This window comes from Cavia porcellus, unplaced genomic scaffold, assembly GCF_034190915.1.
Source record: "Cavia porcellus strain 051 isolate PalLab524CR breed Dunkin Hartley unplaced genomic scaffold, mCavPor4.1 scaffold_13, whole genome shotgun sequence".
Taxonomy (NCBI): Eukaryota; Metazoa; Chordata; class Mammalia; order Rodentia; family Caviidae; genus Cavia; species Cavia porcellus.
The window spans coordinates 45,905,673-45,930,612 of NW_026947496.1; the positions used below are offsets into that span (position 1 = coordinate 45,905,673).

A 24,940-nucleotide genomic window follows, 5' to 3' on the forward strand; every position below is an offset into this window, starting at 1 on the left:
GAGAAAGCTCCGCCCCTGGGAGTAGAGCGATGGTTCCGGTATCGACCCTGGGGCCTGGGAGTCGGCCGGAAACAGAGGTGCTGAGTTGTGATCGAGGATACGCCTAAGGCCAACAGGTACGGGGGGTAGGTAGGAAAAGGAAGAGGGGAAAAATCAGTGTTTTAAGGGGCAGGCGAGGAAGGTGAAATGACAGTGAAATGTTAATATTATTGGACAGTTAACAGCGAGAGGTCGGAGATAAGAATATTTAAGGTGGTCTCCAAAACGAGGATCTGATCTGGTCTCGCCTCTGCTTTATGTAAATAAATAGATAAATGAAACCAGGCGTGGCCATGCACGCCTGTGACCTTAGCTCTCGGGAAGCTAAGGCAATAGGACCGCGAGTTCAGACTGGGCCACGCAGGAATACCCTAAAAAAAAAAAAAAACACCAAAAACAAAAACAAAAAATCTAAATGAGATGGAAGGGGCCGTTTGCCACTATACAATCTGAATGAAAACTGAGCTGTTGGCATATCATTCATAGTTCTTCAGGTTAGAGCTAGGACTAAAGGCAGCCTCCATCCCCCACTTAATGGAGACTCAGTGCTCAAGAGCAAATAATTCAAGCTGTCCCTGAGCTCACTGTGTAGCGCAGGCGGCCTCTAACTGTCAGGATCCTCTTGCCTCTGCCCCCCTGAGTGCTGAAACTGCAGGTGTGTGCTACCATGCTGGCGAAGAGCAATACTATTTTAATACAAGTTAGAAATCGAAGGTCTTATGTTTTAAGTCACTACCAAAGTAGTGACTTCCTTTTCTCTGTGCTGCTGTGCCTTGGCTGTAGGATCCAGGTAGCTAACATTTTAGCAGGCCTGCTGCTGTGTCTCCTCGTGAAAGTATTACTCCATTTGGAAATTGAAGGTAGTAAACTTGGAAAACGAGAATTGTAGGGACAAGAACATCTTCTCTAGTTGGTCACTGGTAGTGATGATGTCCAAAGAAACTCCAGCCTCCAACCCAGGTCATGTACCTGCTGAGAACCCAGAACCATAGAAAAGCCACTGACTTGACATGTGCATAGCCTCCTGGTGGGAGTACCAGAGTATTAGCTGTGAGCTGCTGCTTCAGCTATGGCTACAAAAGGCAGTTCCAGCTGGCATGCTGTCACCATGGATTTCATGGCCTGTACCCACCCACGTCTCCTGTGTAATAAAATCGGTCCCTTGAGTTAATGCAGCATGGTATAGGTTCTAGCTAATTGGACATGATGAGCCAAAAAGGCAAATCCTGGCTCAGAATATGTGTCTATTTCTTACCAAATTACATGGCTGTTCTTAGGATCAAGGGATCCTGATGCAGTAAACTTGGTTTTCTTGGTGATTCTTTTTGTTTTGTTTTGTTTTTTGAAACAAGGTCTTGCTCTGTAGTCCAGGCTGGTCTTGAATTCACGACATACATGAGACTGGCCTCAAACTCATGGCATTTCTCCTGCTTTAGCCCCCCAAGTGTTGGGAATATAGCTGTGTGCCACCATGCCCAGTGCATGTAAGGGCAGTTTCAAAGGCATCTTCTCAGCCCTCCTGCTCTCATAGTTATTGTTGCTAGGATAAGGAACACTATGTGAGTTGTGCCAACACCCCAGTACGATCTATTCCAAAGACACACTCAGGAATCAGGGAATTAGCCACTTAGTGGGACTATAAACCTGGGCCAAGATACTGCCTCCATATGCTGTCTTCCGGCAGGGGACGCAGTGACTGCTTCTCCTGGCTTCATTCTCTGCCCCTCTCTTCAGCAGTTCTCAAATGTGTGGGCATTGTGTACCCAGTGGCTGGCTTCCTGAGTAAGGGCTGCCAGTTCTTTTGGACGGTATAGAGGTGCTTATCTTACCAATGTAGTGTCACAGCATCCTTCCTCCTCAGGATTCCAAGTCCTTCAGTCAATAGGGTGACAGTCTGAAAACCTGGTCAGACTCAGGGACAATGCCTGGTTAATGGAGTGTCTGCTCTCGCAACTGGATTGCCCATTCTTAAATTATTTTGAGCCAGGCATGATGATGAACACCTGTAATCCCAGCACTGAGGAGGCGGAGGCAAAAGGATTGCCATGAGTTCATTGCCAACCTGGGCTATATAGTGAAGTCAAGGTCAGCCTCAACTATACAGCAAAACCTTGTTTCTTTTTTTTTTTTTGGTACCAGGGATTGAACACAGTACCTCACGCTTATCAGGCAGGTGCTTATGCCACTGAGATAAACCCCTGGCCAAGACCCTATTTCAACAAAGTATTTTGATTATACAGATAGCCCACTTGTTGCTGTCCATCTGTTTTATCTTGTGGCCCCTTGTTCTCTGACTCGCTTCTGTAACTCACCAGACTGGACCACTCCCCTGTTTTTCTCTCATGATAATGGTATTTACTTGGCTTCTGGTAAGTGCTAAGACTGCTACCTTGTCTCTATAATGTTAGGGTCCCTTGACCCTCATACGTCTATATCTGATCCATGGATATGTCATACTACAAGAGTAGCTGGTGCCTACTCTTCTGCTGCTCCAGTTCATCACTGGTAAAAGTCTAACTGCTTGCACATTCAGGAAAGGATACACTGTGCCACGTTAAGTACCTCTGTACTCCTCCACCAGTGCCGAAATCCTTACAGGCAGCCACCTTACAGGTGATCCAGCTTTAGAGTCCCCTCTTAGTGTCTACGCTCTTGTATGCCTCCAGCATGAATTCTCCCAACTTGTGTACCCAGGACATGTGCTGAGATGCAGATTAGCCTGCAGAAGGGCACTCTTGGAAGAAACACATGGGGGAGGGGAGGGGAGGGAAGGGCAGGAAGTGGGATTGGAAGAAAGAGAAAGATAAAGGAAGAGAGAGGATGAGAAGGGAAAAGAGGGAAGGGGAAAAATAGAAGAGAAGGAAGCATCATTGGCATAGGAAGACATTATGCTCCATCCTACACCATATCTTTAAATCCAAGATAACCCTTTGGAGGTGGCCAGAGTCAGGCAAAGAGGTAGGTCTTTATATTGCCACTTTGATTAAGCATTGAAAGTGGGCCTTATCACATCAGGGTTGTCAGTCCTTTGGCAGTGACAAAGGCGGATCACTTGTGACAATGGGATCTGCTAGATCTCTCCATTGTCAAGTCACCTTTTCCTACTTTGAAATTAGTATGTAATCTTCAGAGTGATCCTTTGAGACTGCAAAGCCTGCCTCTCCACAACCTTTCACCTAAGGATTTTATAGTGATCTCTTTTTTGGTTGATTACATCAGTGGTTTTAAAGTGATCATTTCTTTTACATTGATTAGCAGGCATTCTTCTGCACCTCCACCTTTTCAAGTATCCCTGTGTGGTCAGGGACTAGGTTTGTATACAGTTATCTTGATTCTTTTGATGCTGTCCTGTACATGGCCAGAGGGAGCCTTTTCAGGCTGGCTGCTGTATTCTCATACTATGACACTGTTACTCATGGAGTTTCCTCACTTTGTGGGCACTTGGTTTTTCTAGGCTTACCTCGTGCTTTCCCTGCCCTTAACTTGGCAGTAGCCCCCTTGCTAAGGGGCCCTGGTTCATTTTGATGAGGAATGATATTTAGAATGCTGATGTGAGTGCTAGTTTTTATTATAAGGGCATCACTGCTTCAGAGGCCCTGAAGTGGACACAACTAGAAAATATATATACTTTAAAGTCCTCAGTATATGCTGATGCCTCTGATTCAAATTAAAAAACAAAACAAAACAAAACAAAACTGTGTGTTCCTTTTCTTCAGCCCTCTCAGACGTTTATTTCCTGTCTCTCAAAAGGAGAACCCCAGCTGCAGTAACATCAAAGTTTTGCTTTATCTGATGATGTCTTTTCCTGCTTCTTAAGTGTTCTCTTTTGTTATGACTCATCTTGGTGGTTTAATCATTAGCTATATAAAGATGCTGCCTTAACTTATCTCACGTTTGCATTTCATACCAGTGTCACTCATTGCATTAGTGACTAATGTCTATTTGCAACTCAGTGGTGAAGGAGGAACAAAAGTAACCACCACGCTGGCTGTAGATTTCAGAGGCAGAGGCTGCTTGGTTCATTCACTGATAAATGTCCAGTAGCATAAGCATGGCACCTAATAGTCAGGGACCAAAAAATAAATGTGTTTCAGAAGAATTCATCTTGTGTTAGTGTATGAAATGAGAGCACAACTGTATTGATCCAAACACTACATTTTATACTCTCAAAAGGTGAGTTTTATGGTATATAGATTATATCTCAACAAAGCTCTGTTTTCAAGTAGATTTCGAAGTGGGCAGCTGGGGGCAAGCAGACAAGAAGCACTTGTGGGAGCCGTGGCAGTGGAAGTGGAAAGCAGCTGGAGGGCATCGGAGCCCAGCTGTCTGCAGGGAACATGGTGGGACCTAAGAGCTGAGGCTGCACTTTCTGCTTGAGAGCAGAGATCCAGATCTTTGCTGTTTAGTCTTGGTGGGTGAGGAAAAGAAAAGGATAACATGGCAGAGACAAGGGAAGAGAGTAGTGCTAGGAGAGGGTTTATAGCTGGGAACCCAAGGACTCAACTTCCTAAAGGGTATCACTTGGATCCATGTGATATCACCAGGAGCTCAGTGCCAGCAATTTTCAAGCCTTCATTTATAATAATAATAATAGTTCCTGAAAACTGCAAATATTGTTTTAAAGCAGAAGGACACAGTAAATTCAAAAGTATCCAATTACAGAGTTGAGGATATAGTAGCTCAGCAGCATAAGCACCTGCCTGGCAACACACGGTCCTGAGTTCAATCCCTAGTACTAAAAAAAAAAATCAAATTACAGAAAATAAAGAGATGCAATAATGAAAATTCAGTCTTATGTTGAATTTGAAAGATTTAGCAAGTTAGGTACTATGAGATGTTTTGAGAAAATAGAATAGTGGTTTAAGTTGTGCAGTAAGCCTTTTTTTAGTGCCAAGTACTGAACCCCAGACCTAGTGCATCCTAGGTAGGTGTTCTACAGTGAGCTACATCCCAGGTAATAAAATTATTAGAGGAAAACATTTATCATTGAATGCACAGTGTTATGACACTAAGCAAAAAGAAAAGTTGTAACTGGGAGGAGGGTGGATGTTGAACTTAACCTTTTATTCTACTTTTTATTTCAATTTTTATTAGACTGTTTTCAGTACATAGTGATCACATTCCTCCTGAGGCACTGGCGCATGTACAAAATACATCTCACTTCTTTTTATGACCCTTTACATCTCCTCTTCTCTCTTCCACTTCCCTTTCTGTTGGTCAGCTTCTGAGTTTACTCCCTAAGACTCCTACATGTCTAACCCCGTCTCCAGCGAGCCTTTCCAGATGGATGTTACCTTTTTCCTCTCTGCTAGATATTCCCAGAATGTATAGTTGAACCCTGACTTGAGACTTGGCTGCTTCTCCTTCTGTAGCCTGCCATGCTGTACCCCACTTTGCTGCCCTGTAATTGTACTGTCAGTCACTAGTCCTTGAACCTAGCGTAGTGTCCCTTCCTCCGGGCTGGCTTGACTACAGAGTTCACTCATCTTCCCTGAATGCGGCTGGGTGTCTCTCCATTGCTCACCAGTGACAGCACATCTGATTGTGAGCTCTTTTAGGGATATAAAATTAATTATTATCACTCTATGTGCCAAGTGTAAGAGTACAGATACATAAAAGCAGCAGGAGAACTACTCTGCACTGATGACCATGTCTACATAGGTTAGACTTTAACCACATGCACTGTACTCCATGTCAGACTCTTTAAGTATTTTGTGAACATTATCTCACTCTGTCTTTCTAACAGTCCCACAGGGAACTGAAAGATTAAAGTCACAGGTAGTTAGGGCTGAGCTAACATTCTAACCCAAACAGTCTGCTTTAGAGTCTGTGTGAACAAATTATCTTATGTGTGCTTGTAAAAGCCAATTAAAGCCTTGTTCAATTTTATTTAAAACTCTTTGATGGATCTGTTAAAATAGCCTCCCCCCCCCCCAAAAAAAAACTACAAAACTTTAGTAAAAGTGCTATTTTCCCTCATTAGGTATTGCTTTCTTTTTTACATAGTTTTCAGCTAGTATTTAAAAACAGAAGGGGCTGGATGTGGGAGGCCAGAAGCAAACTGAGGCTTAGTTGACCTCTGTGAGCACAAGAAAAAGGTAACATGCAGGATAATGGCACACAGCAGGGTCTAGAGAAGTCAGCACAGGTGAAGTTGTTTATCTGAGCATGTATTGAGTAATATGGGGCAGATGAATTGTGTTATTTTAATTGGTTGTACCTGTGTCTGGGTGAATACAAGGATAAGCCACAGGCGCTGGGCTCCTATGCCTACTAAGAGCCAAGAGCCTTCTGGTTCCTCATATACTAAACTGACTCAGTATCTCTTTGTCATTCATCCTTGTTTGCCCAGGGGTCAGAGGAAACAAGCTAGTAGCAAGATTAGATCCTTGCAAGTGGCACCTTGGGGTGAGGAAATCTTGGACGAGTGGACTGGTTCCTCACTGGTGGCATCTGGGCGAGGACTTGAGACTAGCAGGCTGGTTAGTTCCCGACAGCTGGGGTGTAGCTCAGTGATAGAGTGCTTGCCTAACATGCATGTGGTCTTGGGCTTGAGTCTCAGTACCACAAATAAATACAATTGAAAATAATAAAATTTAAAATTTAACAATGCATTCTTTTTTAAAATTTTTAATAGAATTTTATTTAAGGAGAAAAAGGAAAAAAAAATAGAAAAAGGGTACAAGTTATACCGAATTTCAGAAAAAATAAACAGTAGGAAATCACTGGTTAATAGATTACATATTGTTGTCTTAGAAATAGTTGTTCAAGTTACAAAATTAAAGCATATAAAGTGGACATTCAAACAGTGAGACTGCAAACAGTTCTGTTGAATGATCCAACAAAACTCAGTAAAATGGTTATCTATCTTATACACTTAAATATACATGCAGTTATATCCTTTACAGAACTTTCTTTTCCTCTGTTTTGTACAATGACAATTACACATTTTGGGTTTTATTACTCCCACAGTTCTTATTTTTTTGAAGAGAGTAAAACCAAATGTGACATAACAAAACAGAGTCAGTCAAATCAAAAGGATGGACATAATACATATTGTAAAAACAAAATACAAGTTAATCAACAATGGTTACCATAATGCCTCTTGCTATCTTAAAAAAAATTGCCTATATCATCAGTTATAATAAAATTGATCAAAACATAAAGAACAAAACCAATAAAACCAAAACATTGGAGACATTACAGGACTTCAAAAGAAGATAATAGTCAAACCAGACTGGGCATCATAATGAATCTTATTGTCTTCACAGTTGTTGCCTATACTCTAGAACTTGGTATTATCAAGCAAAACAGAATAGAGGAAAATCAGTCAAAACAAGACGATGAGAGCAATACAGGGTTTCAAATCAAGTTAATAGGAAATCAAAGTGGGTTACTATAATATATCCTGCTCTATTTTATTTATTTTTTCCTTAATTAAAAAGAAAAAATAATTAAAAAAGGAGATTGAGATAAAAGAAGACATAACAACAAAACAGCACAGGTCAAAACATAACTATTTAAGCAAAATAGTGTTTCACCACCAGATATCCTGACATAAAAGTAGTTCCCATAGTGTCTCTTTCCTTGAAATCTTTGATTATAACTTCGTATACTGTAGCATCAAACATAACAAGACAATGTAAAACCATTCAAAAGAATGACAATATCACAGGGTATTTAGAACCAACTAACAGAAAATGAACAGTGGTTTCTATATAATCTTGTCGATAAAAGTTTTTGTTTATATTATCACATATAATAAAATCCAATAAGATACAACCTGTTAAGACCAATGGAGACAGAAGACAAAAGCTTGATGGGACTTCAAAACAAGATGATACTAAATCAGCACTAGCTATTATGATACCTTGTTTTCTCCAAAATAGCTGTTCCTAACATCCAACCTTCTCTGCCTCATTTCTGTTGTCAGTTTTTCTTCTTCATTTCGCTTTCTGCTCCATTCATTGTGGCCTCTCTACCACTGTTTCTGGAATCTTGGTATTTTCCTTTTTTAGAATATCCTGCAGTATTCTCTGTAGAGTTGAATTGGTGGTTGCAAATTCCCCTAGTTCCTCTTTGTCCTGGAAGCACCTTGTTTTTCCATCAATTTCTAGGGACAGTTATGCAGGATATATCAATCGTGGCTGGAGGTTATTATCTTTCAAAGCTTGAATTATTTCCCCCCATGCTCTTCGTGATTTGATGGTTTGTGCTGAGAAGTCTGTAATTCTGATGGGTGTTCCCTTGTAAGGGATCTGTTTCTTGTCTCTGACAGCTTTTAATACTCTGTTCTTATATTGTATTTCTGGAATTTTGATTATTATATGCCTGGGTGTAGCTCTGTTTGGGTTGTAGGTGGCTGGGCTCCTGAATGCCTCATACATCTGAGTATCTTTACGTTTTGCCAAATTAGGGAAATTCTCCTGGATTATTTCTATGAATAGCTTTTGAAGTTCATTTGTTTGTCCCTACTTCTTCTTTTACGTTCCTAATTCTTAAGTTATAAATCCTCTTATCATCTTCTAGCCTTTGTATTATTGCTGTTTTTGTTATTTTTAAGAAGTTTTTCATTTCCTGCTCCCACATTACAAATCTGTCCTCCAGTTCAGATAATCTATCCTTCGTTTCTTTCAAGCTGTTATGCCAACTTTCAATAGCGTTTTTAGTTTCCTGGTAATCTCTTTGAACCTGCTTCATGTATTCTATGTTTTCTCTATTTTCTCCATCAAACAATTGTCCCCTTTTTTTCTGTTCTTCCATTTCACCATCTGTTTTTTCTTGGGCGGTGCTTAGCATTTCTGTAACTATTCTACTTGTATCTTGCTTTACTTCATTAAATACTTCACTTTTGAACTTGTCTATGAGGCTCTGGAGATATGGCTTTGTCTGTTGGTGCCATGCCTGATATTGCATGTTTTCTGTCCTCATTCTCCTTTGCATTTACCTTTCCTGGATCAGTATTCTCAGGATTGGGGGCTGAGGACCCTTTCTTGTTGCTCCCTCTTCCCATACTTTTTCTTCCTTCCATATAAGCATATATAGGAGGCCCAATTTCTTTCTTTGTGGGTTACAGTTTGTTTGAATTGTGCCGGCTAGGTGTTCCTGCCCACTGCACTGTACTAAGGAGACACAGACCTGGGCAGCCTCTGCTGGGCCTGCCCCTCCAGGTTAGTCAATCTACTGAAGGCTTCACTGCTAGGGTGCACCACCAGGTGGTGGGACCTAGTTTGGGCTAGCCTACTGGGTCTTAGTCCAAGGCTCACCCAGGCCAAGCGCTCCCCACCAATCCCGCTTGAGAGGGAAATATGCGACTAAAGTCACTGCAGCGTCCTGTTCTGGCTAGTCTGCCCTGTCCCAGAATGTCCTCTGTTGGACCCTCCTAGTCTATGGAAAGGTCCCCGTTCCTCTCACTCACCATAGGTTGATGCAGGGCTCCCCACCAGTCCTGCTCTCAATTCGGTTTGCTGATTCCCACTCTCAGAGCTTTCGTGTCTCTGTCCCTGCTGTGCCAATTCAGATGCAGCAGCGGCAGCAGGTGGCGGCAGGCAATTCAAATCGCGGGTTCCAGCTTCAGCGCTGAGATTTTATCTGTTCTGGGTATAGCACTGGGATTGCATTTCCAGTTGGTTTCTCTCAGCTTAGTTCATTCCTGGGTCGGCAGGGTATATCTCCCTTTGCTTAGGACTCCTCACACCGCACCATTCCTGGATTCTAAGCTGGCTAACTCAGAGAGCCTCCATAGCTGCTGTTATCTATCCGCCATGTTCTCCCAGAAGTCTCGACAATGCACTTATCTAATCATAGCCACAGTATGTTGCCAGCTTACAAAATGCTACATTAAATGCACTGATGTGAAGAGGACTTATATTTTAATGAGAAAAGCTGTTTTTAAAAAGGGCAGCCAGCCAGTAAAGCACTTGGGAGGCTGAGGCAGGAAGATCCTACATTCTAGTCCTACCTGGATAATTTAGCGAGACCTTATCTGAGAAAACTGAAAAATGGCTAGAGATGTACTTAGTGCAAAGGCTCTTGGTTTAACCTCCATTCCATGGGGGTGGAGGGAGGGGAATAAATGTTTTTTCACCCACCATACTGTTAAAGATTACAGATAAGAGTTTAGAGTAGGAAGACTCATTCTCACTTAAGATTCAAATTTAGAGTCTCACTTGGCAGTGTGTTTTAAACTTTCATTTTATTTTTTTGTCTCTTTGAGACAATCTAGCTATGCAGTTCAGGCTGGCCTTGGGCTCACTTTGTAGCCCAGGCTGATCTTGAACTTGCAATGATCCTCCTGCTTCAGCCTTCCAAGTGCTGGGATTACAGGAGTGTCACTACGCTCAGCTCTACTAAACTTTTAAATGTACGTAGATTGAATCATCAATTCCATCTCTAATAACTTAAATCTATGCAAATGCGACTGTACAAATACTTGCCCAAGAGTGCTGCTCATTCAGCACTTGGAAAGTACTAGAACACTGGGAACCCTTCTGTCCATCAGTAAGTAGGCTCTCTATCAATGCAGAATGTCAAGTCTAAAGTTAATGCATAATACAATGCCTATGTTGTAAAAATCCTTACCTGGATTTCCACTGGTATTCTAAATGAAACACACACATACCCAATTTCATTCATCCCATACACTACTGAAACTTCAAGGGGGTTTGTTTCTTCTTAAAAGATAAATTCACAAGAGCTAAGAGAACTAAAGAGGAAACAACAGGAAATGGCAATAATTTTCACTCTGGATTCTTTCCCCTACATGGCAGCTTTAGGTGATAGCTACCCTGACCTTGGCAGCTGCCCATAAGCTTATTCTTTGGAGAGAAGCAAGCACCTAGGCTATCAGGTCCTTTAAATATTGATGATACCTGTGCTGGCTGGAAAAGGGGGTGCTGAAATTCTTTTAGCCACTTCCCCACCAGAATTGGTTCCTGCCTGCTGACTTTCAAGCCTTCATTCTCTGATTGAGTTTGAATCAGAGCAGACAAGGAGAGACCTAAAGATGCTGGCAGGAGAGGTGAACAATAAGTGACCTAGGTCACCCTAGTGAAGCTCCCAGAGAAAGCCTTACTCATAAATTAAGAGCTTCTAATCATTCTTCAACATAGGAAGACAAACATGGATCCCCAGGCATCTAGGGGAGCTTGGAACAAGAGTGGGCAGGCAAACTGGGGCCAATACACTAAGGAATGTTTTATATTTTTCTACAGGTTTATATGAAAAAAGAATCAAAGAATATGCAGCAGAGACCCTGTGGATTCCAGAAAACCTAAAAACGGTACCTACCCTTCACAGAAAAAGCTTGCCAATCCATTAGGGCATGAAAACTAGACACCTTGCAGAGATAACATCAAAATAAGTAAAATCAGTATCTTAAGGAACTATTTAAAAGGAATTCCCAGAGAGCAAAAAATAGAATTACAAAGTTCAGAAAAAGTAGGAAAAAAAAAAAAAAGAGAGAGAGAGAGACGGAAAACCCAAAGAACAGAAGATGAACAGGTGTTTCAGAAAATGGAAAGCACAAAATCAACACATTAATGAAATAACTGATGAAACCATCAGTGTGGAAGCTGAGTGTGGTATATATCCCTATAATTCCAGCACTGTGGAAGACTGAGGCAGGAGGATTGAAAATTTGAGCTCAGTGTGGGCAATTTAGTGAGACCCTGTTTGAAAATAAGGTCTGAGGATAAAGCTCAGTGTGATGGTCCTGGTTCAATCCAGCACAAGAGAAAAAGTCCCTGGATTATAGATTTTTATTTGTTTGTTTCCATAGCTAAAGGCGTAAGTGTTCAACAAAGTGTATAAAAAGGATCCATACAAGGATTAGTGCTTTGAACTTTGAGAATAATGAGGACAGACCTAAAAGCTTTCAGAAGGGACAGATGATATGGCTCAGTGGTAGCAAGCATGCTTAGCATACTCAAAGCCTTGGGTTTGATCCACAGCACCAGCACCATCAAAAAAACCCCCAGATTTTTGAAGAATCATACAAAAGTTCAGACATCAGGTGTGTGGTGGCAAACTGCTGTAATCCCAGTGGCTTATGAGGATGAGGCAGTTCTCCAGTTGCCTGGACACCACCACACCTACAACTTGCAAGATTTAATTCTGCTCATGATTTCTGTCCAATCAGCTGACTGCAAGGCAGGAACATAGTAGTAGAGGACAAACAGGAAAGCAGCAATACTAGAAAAGGAACAAGGGACCAGATGTTGACCCAGGGTCACACCTTTGTGATTCACCTAGACATCCCCGAAAGAGCACTTTACCAGTCCTGGGGCAGGTTCACTCTAACTGCTGTACTACCCCACCACCTAGGGTCTTAGTTGTGACCTGTTCCTCACAGCCTGTCACTAACCCATTCAGAACTCTCAGGGAGCTACAGGACAACCAAGCATCCACCAGTTTCTTCCTGCATCCTGTACATTAGAAGCAGCACTGCTCACTTTACAGGTCTGTGCCTGCTACTGTATTGCTGTGTTCAATCCATTGTAAGTGTTAGAGTTTACAAGGGAATAGATTTGATACAGGATACATACTTTATGATAATTTTATAATATTCACTCTAAAAGTCAAATGCAGAAGAGCACAAGAAATCTGTCCACACACTGGAAACCCAAAAAATTCAACTGCTGGCCTGGATCCCATGGCAATGTCCTGCACAAGTCCAGCTGAAAACATGGAGCGCACGGCAGTGTTCTCTACAAGTGCAGCTACAGGGATTTAGCTCAGTGGCACAAGTAGCTACCTGTCAAGTGCGAGGTCATGAGTTTGATCCCTGGTACCAAAAATAAATAACAAATGAACAAAAGTGATTTTCTTATTGTAAGTTGTTTATTATAAGGTAATTTATAAACATCTTGCTGTCTTTAGTAATTCAAACAGTGGACCACGTTTCTTCTGACAAAAACAGCAGTAAGCTAAAAACAAAATCAACTTGCTGAATTTTCTTCTTTACCTGAAAAAGAAAGTACAGTACAAGTAAAAATCAAACTTTAGTTTTGGGGGTGAAAATAATATTAAGAGGTAACATTTAAATGGGGTATAAAGAACTAAAAATATTTATAAAATGTCCCAGTAGTTCTCAGATTTGGGGCTGTGGACCCATTCATGGGTTCATAAGAATACTGTTGTCTGATATTCTTGTTGTTTTCACAGAGTACACAATTACTTTGCTCAAGATATATGACATCACAAGAAAATAGGTAAAGAGTCGAGAATCTAGGTGCTTCTTTTAAATTAGACATTAAAGGGATCTGAGACCATTCAGTTTGAGAACCACCTTCACTAAACTACAATTAATATTTCAAGATAATGCTCTCTATCCTTAAAGCTTATATCCTACATTTATATTTTCTACGACCAATGTATTTAATAAATGCAAACAAACAAAATCCACTAGTACTGCCCATGTGCATCCATTAATAGTGCATCCACTTTATAGCTGCTGCTATAAATTGGCCTACCAATCTGAAATCTCTTAGAGAAGCATTTTCTTTCTTTCATTCTTTTTTTTTTTTTTTTGGTCTTTTTGAGACAGGGTCTCACCATGCAGCTCAGGCAGGCCTTGAGCTTACTTTGTAGCCCTAGGTTGGTCTTGAACTTACAACAGTCTTCCTGCCTCAGCCTCCCAAGTGCTGGGATTACAGGCGTGTGCCACCATGCCCGGCTTAGAAAAGCAGTTTTGTTATTGCTAAATTAACTTCAGTTATATTTGTCTAGGTTTCCTTTCTGAAGGTGAATGGGAAGGGTGAGTGAACTTTACCTCTTGTCTGAGGATGGAACTTGACTTTCATTAATCCCTGGTTATTATATTAGAAGAAAAACACAAAACAAGCAGGTCAAGAGGCATCCCATGCAAGTTAATCACAGTCATTTCTTTAGATGCTACCTTAAGTATATCATATAAATACTTAACCATAACATTCCTTTAAAACCATCTCAATGATATAAAAAGTTATAGATTCCAGTCTGGTTAGAAGCAATAAAAATATATTCATGCAAATAGGTAGGCTGAAGATATAATTTAAATTACTATTTTTTCTATAAGGAACATACATTAAGAGATTTGAAACTGGTATACTTGTCACCAAATATTATGATTAATCACGCTTTTAATTTTACTACTAGTAATATGTATCAGCATTAAATATTAAAATTTCAAATCATAAAAATAAACAGGTTACAAAGCACGTAAGTCCACTCATATAAATAATACAACCTTAGACTACACAACTAACTTTAAAAATAAGGAAGCAGACTACTTTTCTAGACAGTGAAAATTTAATAGGTAATTTTCAGTTGTCTGAATTCCTTTTTCTAAATAATAGTTTTATGTCCTAATTCCCCCACCCTCTCATTTCCCTTGATTTTGTTACTTTTAGTAAGATTTCTACTCTCTTAATCAAGAAAGAAGAGCCTGGTCCTGAGTTTTGCAGAACTTGTATCCTACAGTCCAAACCTAATACTGGTTTTGCAAAAGCCAAAAAGAACTATGATTTCTCTGGATTCGTCACAGTCCCTAGGCCTTCTCAAATTTAGCATCCAAGCAGAAATCAGCCTAACAACAGCACAGGACTTAACAGTGACTAGCTTTGTCTGTTTAAGGTGACAAAGCCTCACTACAGAGTCTCAACCAAGCCAACCATGCTGGACATCATGAAACATCATGAAACAATATTTAAGACACCAATAGAACACTTGTGCACAGATCAAGTGATTGGATTCTCCTAAGAAAACCATGCTTAGGAAACAATGTAAGAGAAGGAAAAATGCTTACGATTGCAGAGCTGATGAGGTCGACTAGCAACTTACACAATAACCTCCATTGGCTCAATTAGGTTTTTTTGTTGTTTTGTTTTGTTTTTTTGAAACAGGGTTTCACTATGCAGTTCAGGCTGGCCTCAAAATCACAGCAGTCAAAAGAAAAAAAAAAAAGCACAGCAGTCCTGCCTCAGCCTCCTAGATGCTGGGATTACAGGCGTGTGCCATCATGCCTGGCTTTCAGTTAGTTTTAGAACGAGATCCTACCCTAGTCTCAAGCATATGATCAAATTAAAAGGCAATTCCTGAAATAATGTAAGAAGTGTAAAAATAACAGAGGCACTGGGATAAGAATACCTTGCTCAAACATGAAGGAGTGTCTGGTAGAAGAAAAGGTTCCCCTAACCCAGTTAGGAAGGGTAAGTAGGAGGCTCTCAGATGAATCAAAGCAAGAGAAAGGAAAGAGAAAGGAATCAAAGCAAAAGAACAGTTACAATCCCAGGACTCTGGGAGGCTAAGCAGGATGATTACAGTTTAGTCCAGCCTGGGCAATTTAGTGACTTAGCAGGATCGTGATTTCAAAAAGTACAAAAAAGTTTGAAGTCCCGGGCACCTCCTTGGAGATGAGAGAAGAATTGGAGCAGATTTGGAGACCTAGATGTAGATCAAGGTGGCTGAGGATTAAGTAAGCCAGAAATGGTGAGGGATTAGACTGAAAAGAGTACTGATGGCCAGAAAATATATGCCCACATACATGAAGCTAGGCTGTTTCTGTAGAACCATCATATTCTAAAGAACAAGTTCTGTTACTTTCTTCATAATATACTCTCAAAGATCAGCAATTTTCTTTTCTGTGAATACTGTAGTTTAGGCCCATGGGTCACATACTGCTGCCCCTTCCCTACTTTAATAAACTTTTCAAATGTAGCTCTGTGCTACAGTTTGCTGTGTAATTTATTATTTAGTTATTTGTCTTCTCAGTTAAGACTTAGCTCCCAGAAAACAAAGACTGTCAGCATTATAGCTTCAGTATCTAGTACATGACCAATTAGGAAGAAGTAAGATGGAATGAATCAAAGATAACTCACTATACATTTTATCTTTCATCAGTTACCCTGTGCTTTCTCAACCTATTGAAAGAGAATCAAATCCTAAACATTGTGCCCAGCATTGCACTCTGCACATATTCAACTTACTAACTTTTGAATGAAATTGTCATGATGTTACCTTTTGTTTCACAAACATTAACAATGTCTTAACAATCACAACATTTTCTTGAGGAAAGCTGTATTATCTTATAGTTCTAATATAGGGAAAATGATTTTAAAAATTCCTGGACCCTAACACTATTAAGTGGTTTAAAAAACCAAATGTAAAAGTAGTCCTAAAATTCAGACAGCGTGGTCTGCAATGCTTTAAATTCCAAAGACAGACATACAAATGGTACTGAATTATTTACATCTTTATTTCTAACACTTTAGGAAAGTGAAAGCTAACAATATACTGATCCCTAAAAAGAAGAGAAGCCTCAACGTTTCAGTTGAAACAATCAGAATAAACCAGAGAGCCTAAAGAGTCAAGATTCAGCAATGAATCCTTTTCACTTTAACAAACACAAAAAACAGAAAACATCTGCATGCAAAGGTTAAAGGTGCACAAAGGAGACGAGAAAACACCCAAGGGTAACAATTCAGTTACTCACAGAGCTGCTGCACCAGAGATGATCTCAATCAACTCTTTGGTGATGACGGCTTGGCGAGTGCGATTGAATGTCAAAGTCAATTTATCAATCATCTCAGCTGCAAATAAAACACAAAGACTGGATGACAAAATCCAAAAGCAGAAGAGAACAACTAGTTAACCAACCTTGTTGCTTAATGTAAAGGAAGAGCTGGACCAGTGGTATACATATGTAATCCTAGCCCTGTAGGAGGCTGAGGATGGCAAGCTCAAGCCCAGCCAACACAATTTTGTGAGATCTGTCTCAGAACAAAAATTGAAGGAATAAAAAAAGTGTGAATTTAGCTTAGTGCAAAAGCCACGGATCAAATCAATCTCCAGTACCACAAAAAGAGAAAAAAAGACAATTTCTTTTTGGATTCCCAAAGTGGCCTTTCAGAACCAAGTTTATACAAAGATCTTTCACAGGCTTTTCACATTCTTACAAGTCTACTACCTATGAAGTAAGATATATTCTCTGAGGCACAGAATACTTGGTTAGCATTTTTAAAACTACTCCGAGGAAGACACTCAGCAGAGAAACACTGTGAGCTTCCACCAGTGCTCCCTGGTGCTGGCCCTGTGCCAAGTGACCCAGCCAGTGTTAGCGCAGTCACCATAGCGCACTTACAAGCGTTCTTGCTAGCATTGTCCATCGCTGTCATCCTGGCACTCTGCTCACTGGTGGTAGATTCCTTCAGGGAGTAGTAGATAATGTTGGCCAGACTGTACTCTTGGTAATTCTGCAGCACATCGGCATCAATATCATCATAGATGCTCATGCTCTCTGTTAAAAGAAGTTCAAGTTAAATGGGGCAGGGGCTGGGGATTTAGCTCAGCGGCATAAGCGCCTGCCTTGCAAGCAGGCAGTCGTGAGTTCGATCCCTGGTACGGACAAAAAACGAAAAAGACCAAAAAAAAAAAGTTCAATGGGGCAAAGACTGATTTCATCAGGAACAACTCACTACTACAAAAATTCTTATATAGCAGAAACCATTTTAAGGTAAGTCAAATAGGGGCTGTGGATTTAGCTTAGCAGCATAAGTGCCTTCTTGGCAAGTGCAAGGTCGTGAGTTTGATCCCTGGTACCACAAAAAAAAAAAAGTCAAACAATCTGTCTGATTGTTTCTTATTCAGCAAACTAATGTGACAACCAAACATCTGAAGTTCTGCTTCAGAAATCTAACTGAAATATTAAGAAGCTGACATTTAAAACGGCTACTACATTTCATTGCTGTGACATCCACTGAACAGCATCTAGCAGTATTTGGTGTGAGCACTCAATAATAATTTAAAAAAAAACAGAACGAAAAGTGTGGCCTATCATTGGGTAATTGAGGCATTGTAATTTCAAAGACATTAAAATGTAAAAAATACACACAAAACGGAAATATGGTACATATAATTGAGGGAAAAAAACTTGGAAAAAATAAATTCCAGAGTATTATTTTTAGGATGCTTCACTGCAAAGATAATTTTATTCAAACAACAAAATAAGATTTGAGTGGCCAATGTAAATCCATTGTAAACACTGTTCAAAGCTCTACTCTAGAGCTTCTGGTGGCACTGTACTTAAAGAGTTCACATACACAGATTGTAAAGCCAGTTTCCAGTGAGGCACTTCAACCCTGGAGAACAGGAAACATAGCTCTCAGTAGACACATTTGTTCAGTTCATGAAAAAAACAGGGTAGCACCTGTCAAACAACAACTGGAGTAAGGTATGGAAGCCACTAACACACAGTGCTCCTTTAAACAGCTCCCAAAGGTAACTGGCATCCTGATGAACAGTATTTTCTTTAAAGTACACAATTTCTCCTTTCCAAATCCAAACATACTTGTCATATAAAAAACACTTACCAGCACTTGCAATGGTATTAAGAGAAAAGATGGGCTTTTCTTCTGTCTTATAGGAGATAACAGACCTAGAAATGACAAAAGCAAATATAAATCTCAAAATAGTTATTTTTAAAACACAAATATAAAAGAAAAAAAGTTTCTTACCTGAATCGGTTAAAAATGATAGAGCCATCATCAAACTCATATCCAGAATTTAGTAATTCAAGAGCAATGACGGATGCATCTCCAAAAGTAGGAGGTTTTCTTCCCACGTCTTTGAATGTCACCAGAAATTGGTCAGAATGAGTCCTAAAAATCACATAAATTAATAGAATGCTTGTGTTGAAAGAATATAGGGAACAAGGCAAAAACATCATGATAGATCAAGATTTTATTTTTTGAGACAGGATCTTGCTATACAGTTCAGGCTGGCCTTGAACTCACTATATAGCCCAGGCTGGCCTTGGATCCATGGTGATCTTTATGCCTCACCCTCCCACGCGCTGAGGATTACAGGTATGCACCTCCATGCCCGGCCAGATCAAGTTTTTTGGGAGGATGTGGGTGGCGATGGTTGTCTGAGTTAAGTTGTTTTATACATTATCCTTATTCCTTTCCTTCAGCAAATGACTAAGGACTAAAACTTTCACCTTTGTTACTTTATATTCTCTTTATTTTTCTCCTTTTAATACCAATGAACTATTGTTCCTTTCTGGAACTATTGTTTCCAGGCTGTGACAGCTCCTCAAAGTCCTTGTTTGGCTTAGTGCCCATAGCTTAGGTTATTTCCACTGTATTCAATTATGCAAAGCATTAAAAAAAAAGTGGGGAAATTATGTATATTTTAATATGTACTCAAAAATATAAAAACAAAACACAATCTCTAAGTATACAAAAAAAAGATGTTGCTTAATATCAAAGATGCCTCCATTTACTTAATGCCTACTACCTCCTGAACATGAACAACATATATTTAACTTGCCTGGAAAGTATGCCCCTGATTTTATCACCAATTCCAACGATCATGACCTCTTTTCCAGCTGCTGTGAGTGTGGCCACCTCATTTTTTATCTGTTTAGCGACTGAGGAATGAATAGCACCACAAAGCCCTCGATCTGAGGACACACCGATGAGAAGGTGTTTCTTCTTGTCTTCAGGTACCTTAATATCAGCTTTTTCATATAGAGCTTACAAACAAAAAAGGCAAACAGTCTTTTAAATATGCAATTCATATTAAATACAGCAACAATCCCCGATTTATAAAATGGTGAGGTGTTTTCAAAATATGCACAAAAGTCTACATAGCACTTGACTAGTATAATCAAATATCAGGGTAGTTACTGATTACAACCAGGTAGAAAATCAGAAATCTCTATAACAAAGTTTCTGAAGGTCAACCAGTGGCTAATTGTTTTAAAAATGTTAACTAAAAAAAATATTCCAGCCAGGCATGGTAGTGCACACCTATAATCCCAGCATTGGGGAGGCTGAGGCCTGAACTACATAGTGAGACTTTCTCAAAAAACCAAAAACATCAAACTAAACTAAACCAAAAGAAAAAAATTTCTAGTACAATTAAAAACTTATAAAGAGGTAAAATTATGGTACCTACTTAATCTGGATAGCAAGATATCAGACTTCTAAAAAATGTAAACTTCAAGCATACAACTAAAACAGAAAGAAATAATATCTACTGAGTTGCTCATATAAACCAAATATCAATTTCTTATTTTAAAAAATTGGCTGGGCATGGTGACACATGCTTGTAATTTCAGAACTCTGGAAGGCTGAGGCAGAAGAATTTCAAGTTCAACTCAGCCTGAGTAACCTGGCAACTTAGTGAGACCCTGTATCCAAAAAAGAACAAAAATGAGCTGGTATGCACTACAAAAACAAACAAAAAAACCACTAGTGATACTGAAGTAACAACTGCCAGTTTATTTTTGGCATTACTTTACCAACTTTGTTGGTCTAGTCTTCCAAGAAGCTGAGGCCAAGAGAGGAAATGGGATGAAAGATACATGATCTCACTAAGGGAGACGGCTATAAGAGAATAAGATGAAAGAGAAAGAGGAGTCTCGTATCACAAGGAACACCTGCCATGTGACAGGAAAGAGAAAGAAAGGCTGGTGAGCAGCTTCCTAGATGGCAGTCCTCTAAGAAAAGTTAGGCTAGGCTGCTGGGAAGACAACCACCCAGGTCTCTCAAGAACAGCCTACCTCAGCAGTGGCCTGCGCTCAGCCACTGGCAGGGAGCAGGCCTCGGTTAACAAGGTCTGGCCAAATGCATGGTGGATTTCTAACAGCTGACTGCAGCCGGGGAGCTGGGGCTCCCTAAAAGTGCAGGATCCATTATCATATCTCAAAGTTTAATTCCTAAGAAACCCTTCCCCTAAAAAGCAGAGAGGAATACTTAACTTCAAAGTTCAGGAAGGGGCAACAGCACTTTTGTAAGTCTCTCTTTCTCTCTCTTAATTACTACTGTACTACAAATACTCCAATAAGATATCAAAATTACTTTGTCCTTTTTTAGACAAATTAATATTGTAGTATAGTCTTTTGAAGGGAATGAATTTATTTATTGGTACTGATAAGAAAGTAACTTTTTTGGAAACAGATTCTGATTATTTTGCCCAAGTTGGCCTTGAACTGATGCAACTCCTGCCTCAGCCTTCCAAATACCTGGGAACTATAGGTGTGTGCTACCATGTCCACCTTAGCAAGTAACTTGTTAGTGGGTACATAAGGAAATTCAATTTTTTTTTTTTTTTTGGTGACACTGGGGGTTGAAAGAGCTATAAACCTACCTATTTTTTTTTTTTTCTTTGAGACAAGGTCTCACTGAGTTGCCCATACTGGGCTCAAACTCTTTGATCCTCTTGTCTCAGCCTCCTAGAGTACTGAAACCACAGCCATGCAGCACCACACCTGGCTAAAAAAATTCAACACGTAACAGACTACATTAGGGGTTGGCAGAGTATCTCAGTGGTATAAGACTTACTTGCAATGTGCAAAGTTCTGGGTTCTATCTTTGGCACCAGAAAAACAAAATCAAACTATATGATGATGTAATTATTGAGTGTCTACCATACTTTTTACATATGTTAGGTATTCAAAGATATTAAATATGAGTAAGATATAGTCCTATATAAGCTGGAGATCAGTAACCTACTCTAAGGTAGACCTGCGCATGTTTAGTAAGAAAGCAGCTTATGGCAGCCAATGGTTGGTGCTCATTAGGATGGCTAAATCCTAACCTATTAGTTGATATACTAAATATCGCTGGCTATTTATTTGTTTTCTGAGACAGGATCTTGTCATTCATTTCAGGCTGGCCTTGAACTTACAGTGATACTCATGTCTCAGGCTGGCCTTAAACTCACAGCAATCCTTCTGTCTTAGCCTCCTGAATACTGAGATTACAGGAGTGCACCACCATGCTCTCCCCACTCCTGAGATTACAGGAGTGCACCACCCAGCTTGATATGGCATTTTTAATGTAAGAAGCTGTTTCACCTGAGGCCTAGTGTTCTATCATTTTTCACATAAAATCCCGTTAGTGGTATAAATGCATGTTTAAAAAGATATGAGCGAACACAAGGGAAATTAATGCAAAAGGCAGTTCTAGTTATGCCGTTATGTAATCACAGACACACACAGACCTATTATCTTCAATTTGGAAGCAAGCAAATTTTGTCTTCTAAGTTCAAACATGCTGTTTGTGGATTCTGTTGGTAAAAGTTGTCTTTTTCAGGCCTCAGTCACTTGTGTGTGTTTACTAAGCACCTCTGTTCGAAGTGCCACAGATGCAGGAATGAAGCTTCTGTGGGAGAGGTGAGGAATGAAGAGGATGGAACAGATGTGATGCGTGAGAAAGCAGTAAGGAGGCACAGCCAAACACACTGGGTGAGGCAGAGAGATGCCACCGTGATACAGCAAGCAGAGAAGGGCTCGGGAGGAGACAGTGAAGCAGAAACCTGAATGAAATGAGGGAATAGGCATTCAGAGCAGAGACCAACAGCAGGCGTGCGGGTGCGAGGGTGTGTGGTGGGAACAGAATCATGAGAAGATGTGGAGGCCGTGACAACAGGACCATTTTATTCTAATCGGAAACAGATTTTAGGGTGGGAAGCATGAACGATTCACATCTTAACCATTCTGCCCGCAGGTAAGTAGGGGCAAGTGCCGAAGACAGGGCACTATCTGCAGCTACAACAGCCTGGGAAGTAGGGACTAGTTCACTTACAGGAAAATACTCCTTTGGGAAGACACCAGCCCAAAGTTAAAATCTGGAGACTTGAGCTGATAATGTAAGGCTAAACAGTAAATGCATGACTTTCTTTACTTTATTTGCCTAATTTTTTCATATTAAGTTGAAAAAATTTTCGAAGCAGCCTTAGTTCAGTGTGAGAAAGCATGAGAAGTCAAGAGTTTAGACACTATATTAATAGGTCAAGAGGAGAACTTTCTAGCTTTCTGCAATTTTGCTTATTTCCAAGAATTACAAATTCAAAGTACAAATTCTTTTGAAACTACCATGGTCAGTTTTCTCTGTTAGGAAGATCAATCATGAAGGATTAGATAAAATTAGAAGGGAAAGATTTTTCATGCTTTTGAAAGGATAAGAATACTCATGATCTTAAAAATGAAGCCTTGAGATAGTTTTTCCTTTTTCTATCTCATTCATATCAACACGACCAGTCACATCTATAACCACTCAATGCACTCTCCCCACAGGCTGCCCATCACCCAACCCCTCCCTTGCAATGTTCTAAAATAGCACATCACAAGACAGCTGCATAAGATCAAGTATTTGTATCTAACATACTGTTTCTAAGTGTTTTTGTTTTGTTTTTTTTGAGACAGATCCTTCTATAGTTCAGGCTGGCCTCAAAACTCACTATGTAGTCCAAGATGGCAGCAAACGCATAGCGATCCTCCTACCTCAGCCTCCTGAGTGCTATAATCATAGGCATATGCCACCATAGCCAGCACCAAGAGTTTTTAATGGTGGATTAATAATCAAGGAATAACTTTTAAAATTGGGGCTGGAGATTTAGCTCAGTAGCATAAGTGCCTGCCTGGTAAGCACAAGGTCATGAATTCGATCCTCAGTACCAAAAAAAAAAAAAGAAATTAATAGTCATATACAATGGGGTTTTGATGTCAACAAATGATTCGGCCTTCTTGTTCATTTATCTAACCACAGGATTGCTAAGTACAAGTGCTCTGACTAGCGCTGGTACCACAGTAAGCACTACATAGAAGTTATTAGTACTCTTCTTTACAGTAAATAGTTCTTGATAACTTGTAGAATGATCATCTTCTCTTACCTAAAGAGCCTATTCCATATATCCGAGCCGGTTTCAGCTCCCTCTCAGCTCGGGCATATTTTGCTGCTGCTACCATTTTCATAGACTTGGTAATTTTCTGGATGTTTTTGATTGACTTCAGTCGCCTGGTAACTGAAAAATTGAAAAAGTTTGTTAAGAAAGGAGTTAAGAGTTATAGTAGCATTTGACTGGTAAATTTCATTGAAACATTTAAAAAGGAGAAAATGGAATAGTTTTCATTTAGACCATGAAAAAACAGCATAATGTTAAACCAGTCTTAACGTCTTTTTTCCCCCCCCCGCTGTCTTTTTGAGACAGGGTCTCCCTATGCAGTTCGAGCTAGCCTTGAACTCACTTTGTAGCCCAGGCTGGTCTCGAATTCACAATGATCCTCCTGGCTCAGCCTCCCAAATGCTGGGACTCCAGGTATGTGCAACCATGTCCAGCCTAAGCAGTCTTAATGTTAAAACTGGTATTAATAGAAAGGGGAAGTCTAGTTGCTATTTAAACAGGACAGGCAAATGGCTATGAAAGAGAATAGTATATTATGTATTTACTTTTTTTTCATTATGTGCTTAAAACATTAAATGACATTACAAGTCATCTTAACCAAACAGTGCATACATTATTTTTATATATAAACAAATAGTATAAACAAATATTATATATAAACAAATAGTTTTGCTTTGTTTTTGGAGACAGGGTCTCACTATGTAATTCAGGCTGGCCTTGAACTCACTAATTCCAGCCTAGCCTTGAACTGTGATCCTCCTGCCTCAGTTTCCCAAATGCTAGGATTACAGGTGTGTACCACCACACTGAACTGACAGACAGGATAGATTTTCTAGTTATATCATTATCATCATCCTACAGACCAGAGTAAAAAAACTTCATGTGTCCCTTCATACTTGTCTTTTCCAAAACATGTCCAATGTCCTGCACATATATTAAATTCATTTTGTCAATTTTGACCAACACGCAGTGAGTTAAAGCAGTATTTTTAAAAGTATTTTATTTGTCATCATTTAGTTTTTCTTGATTCAAGTATCAAGACAAATAATATACTTACTGTCTTTCAAAGTTGCCATATTTCGGACTTGGATCCTAAGAATAAAAGTTTTAAAAATATTTTAGTTTTTCTGAAAGATAGTTTCAGTAAGTAAGAAAAAAGTCAGAATTGCTTAAATTAAATGTCTCATTAAAATAATCTATCAAATACAAGACTCTGAATGTATACAGACAT

General features: G+C 39.7%; 1 protein-coding gene and 1 long non-coding RNA gene across 4 annotated transcripts in view; one reads left to right on the forward strand and one right to left on the reverse strand.

The window, feature by feature from the left end:
• Positions 1-17,640, forward strand: LOC134478552 (uncharacterized). The gene is made up of 2 exons (XR_010051260.1): positions 1-116; positions 11,253-17,640. It is a non-coding gene; the product is annotated as an uncharacterized LOC134478552 (long non-coding RNA).
• Atp5f1c (ATP synthase F1 subunit gamma) overlaps positions 12,861-24,940 on the reverse strand; it is a 23,780-nt gene continuing 11,700 nt past the window's right edge. Inside the window, exons 2-10 of one of the 3 annotated variants that reach the window (XM_005005248.4) lie at positions 24,767-24,801; positions 23,698-23,829; positions 19,348-19,552; positions 18,531-18,674; positions 18,387-18,451; positions 17,159-17,314; positions 16,511-16,607; positions 13,811-13,847; positions 12,861-13,003 (exon numbers count right to left, since the gene is read on the reverse strand). In XM_005005248.4, coding sequence (XP_005005305.2) covers positions 13,841-13,847; positions 16,511-16,607; positions 17,159-17,314; positions 18,387-18,451; positions 18,531-18,674; positions 19,348-19,552; positions 23,698-23,829; positions 24,767-24,801 — 841 coding nt within the window. In that variant the 3' untranslated portion in view covers positions 12,861-13,003; positions 13,811-13,840. Of the gene's footprint in view, positions 13,004-13,810; positions 13,848-16,506; positions 16,608-17,158; positions 17,315-18,386; positions 18,452-18,530; positions 18,675-19,347; positions 19,553-23,697; positions 23,830-24,766; positions 24,802-24,940 lie in introns of those variants that run through there. The other 2 variants (XM_013156446.3, XM_003473517.5) reach the window with 2 other exon arrangements.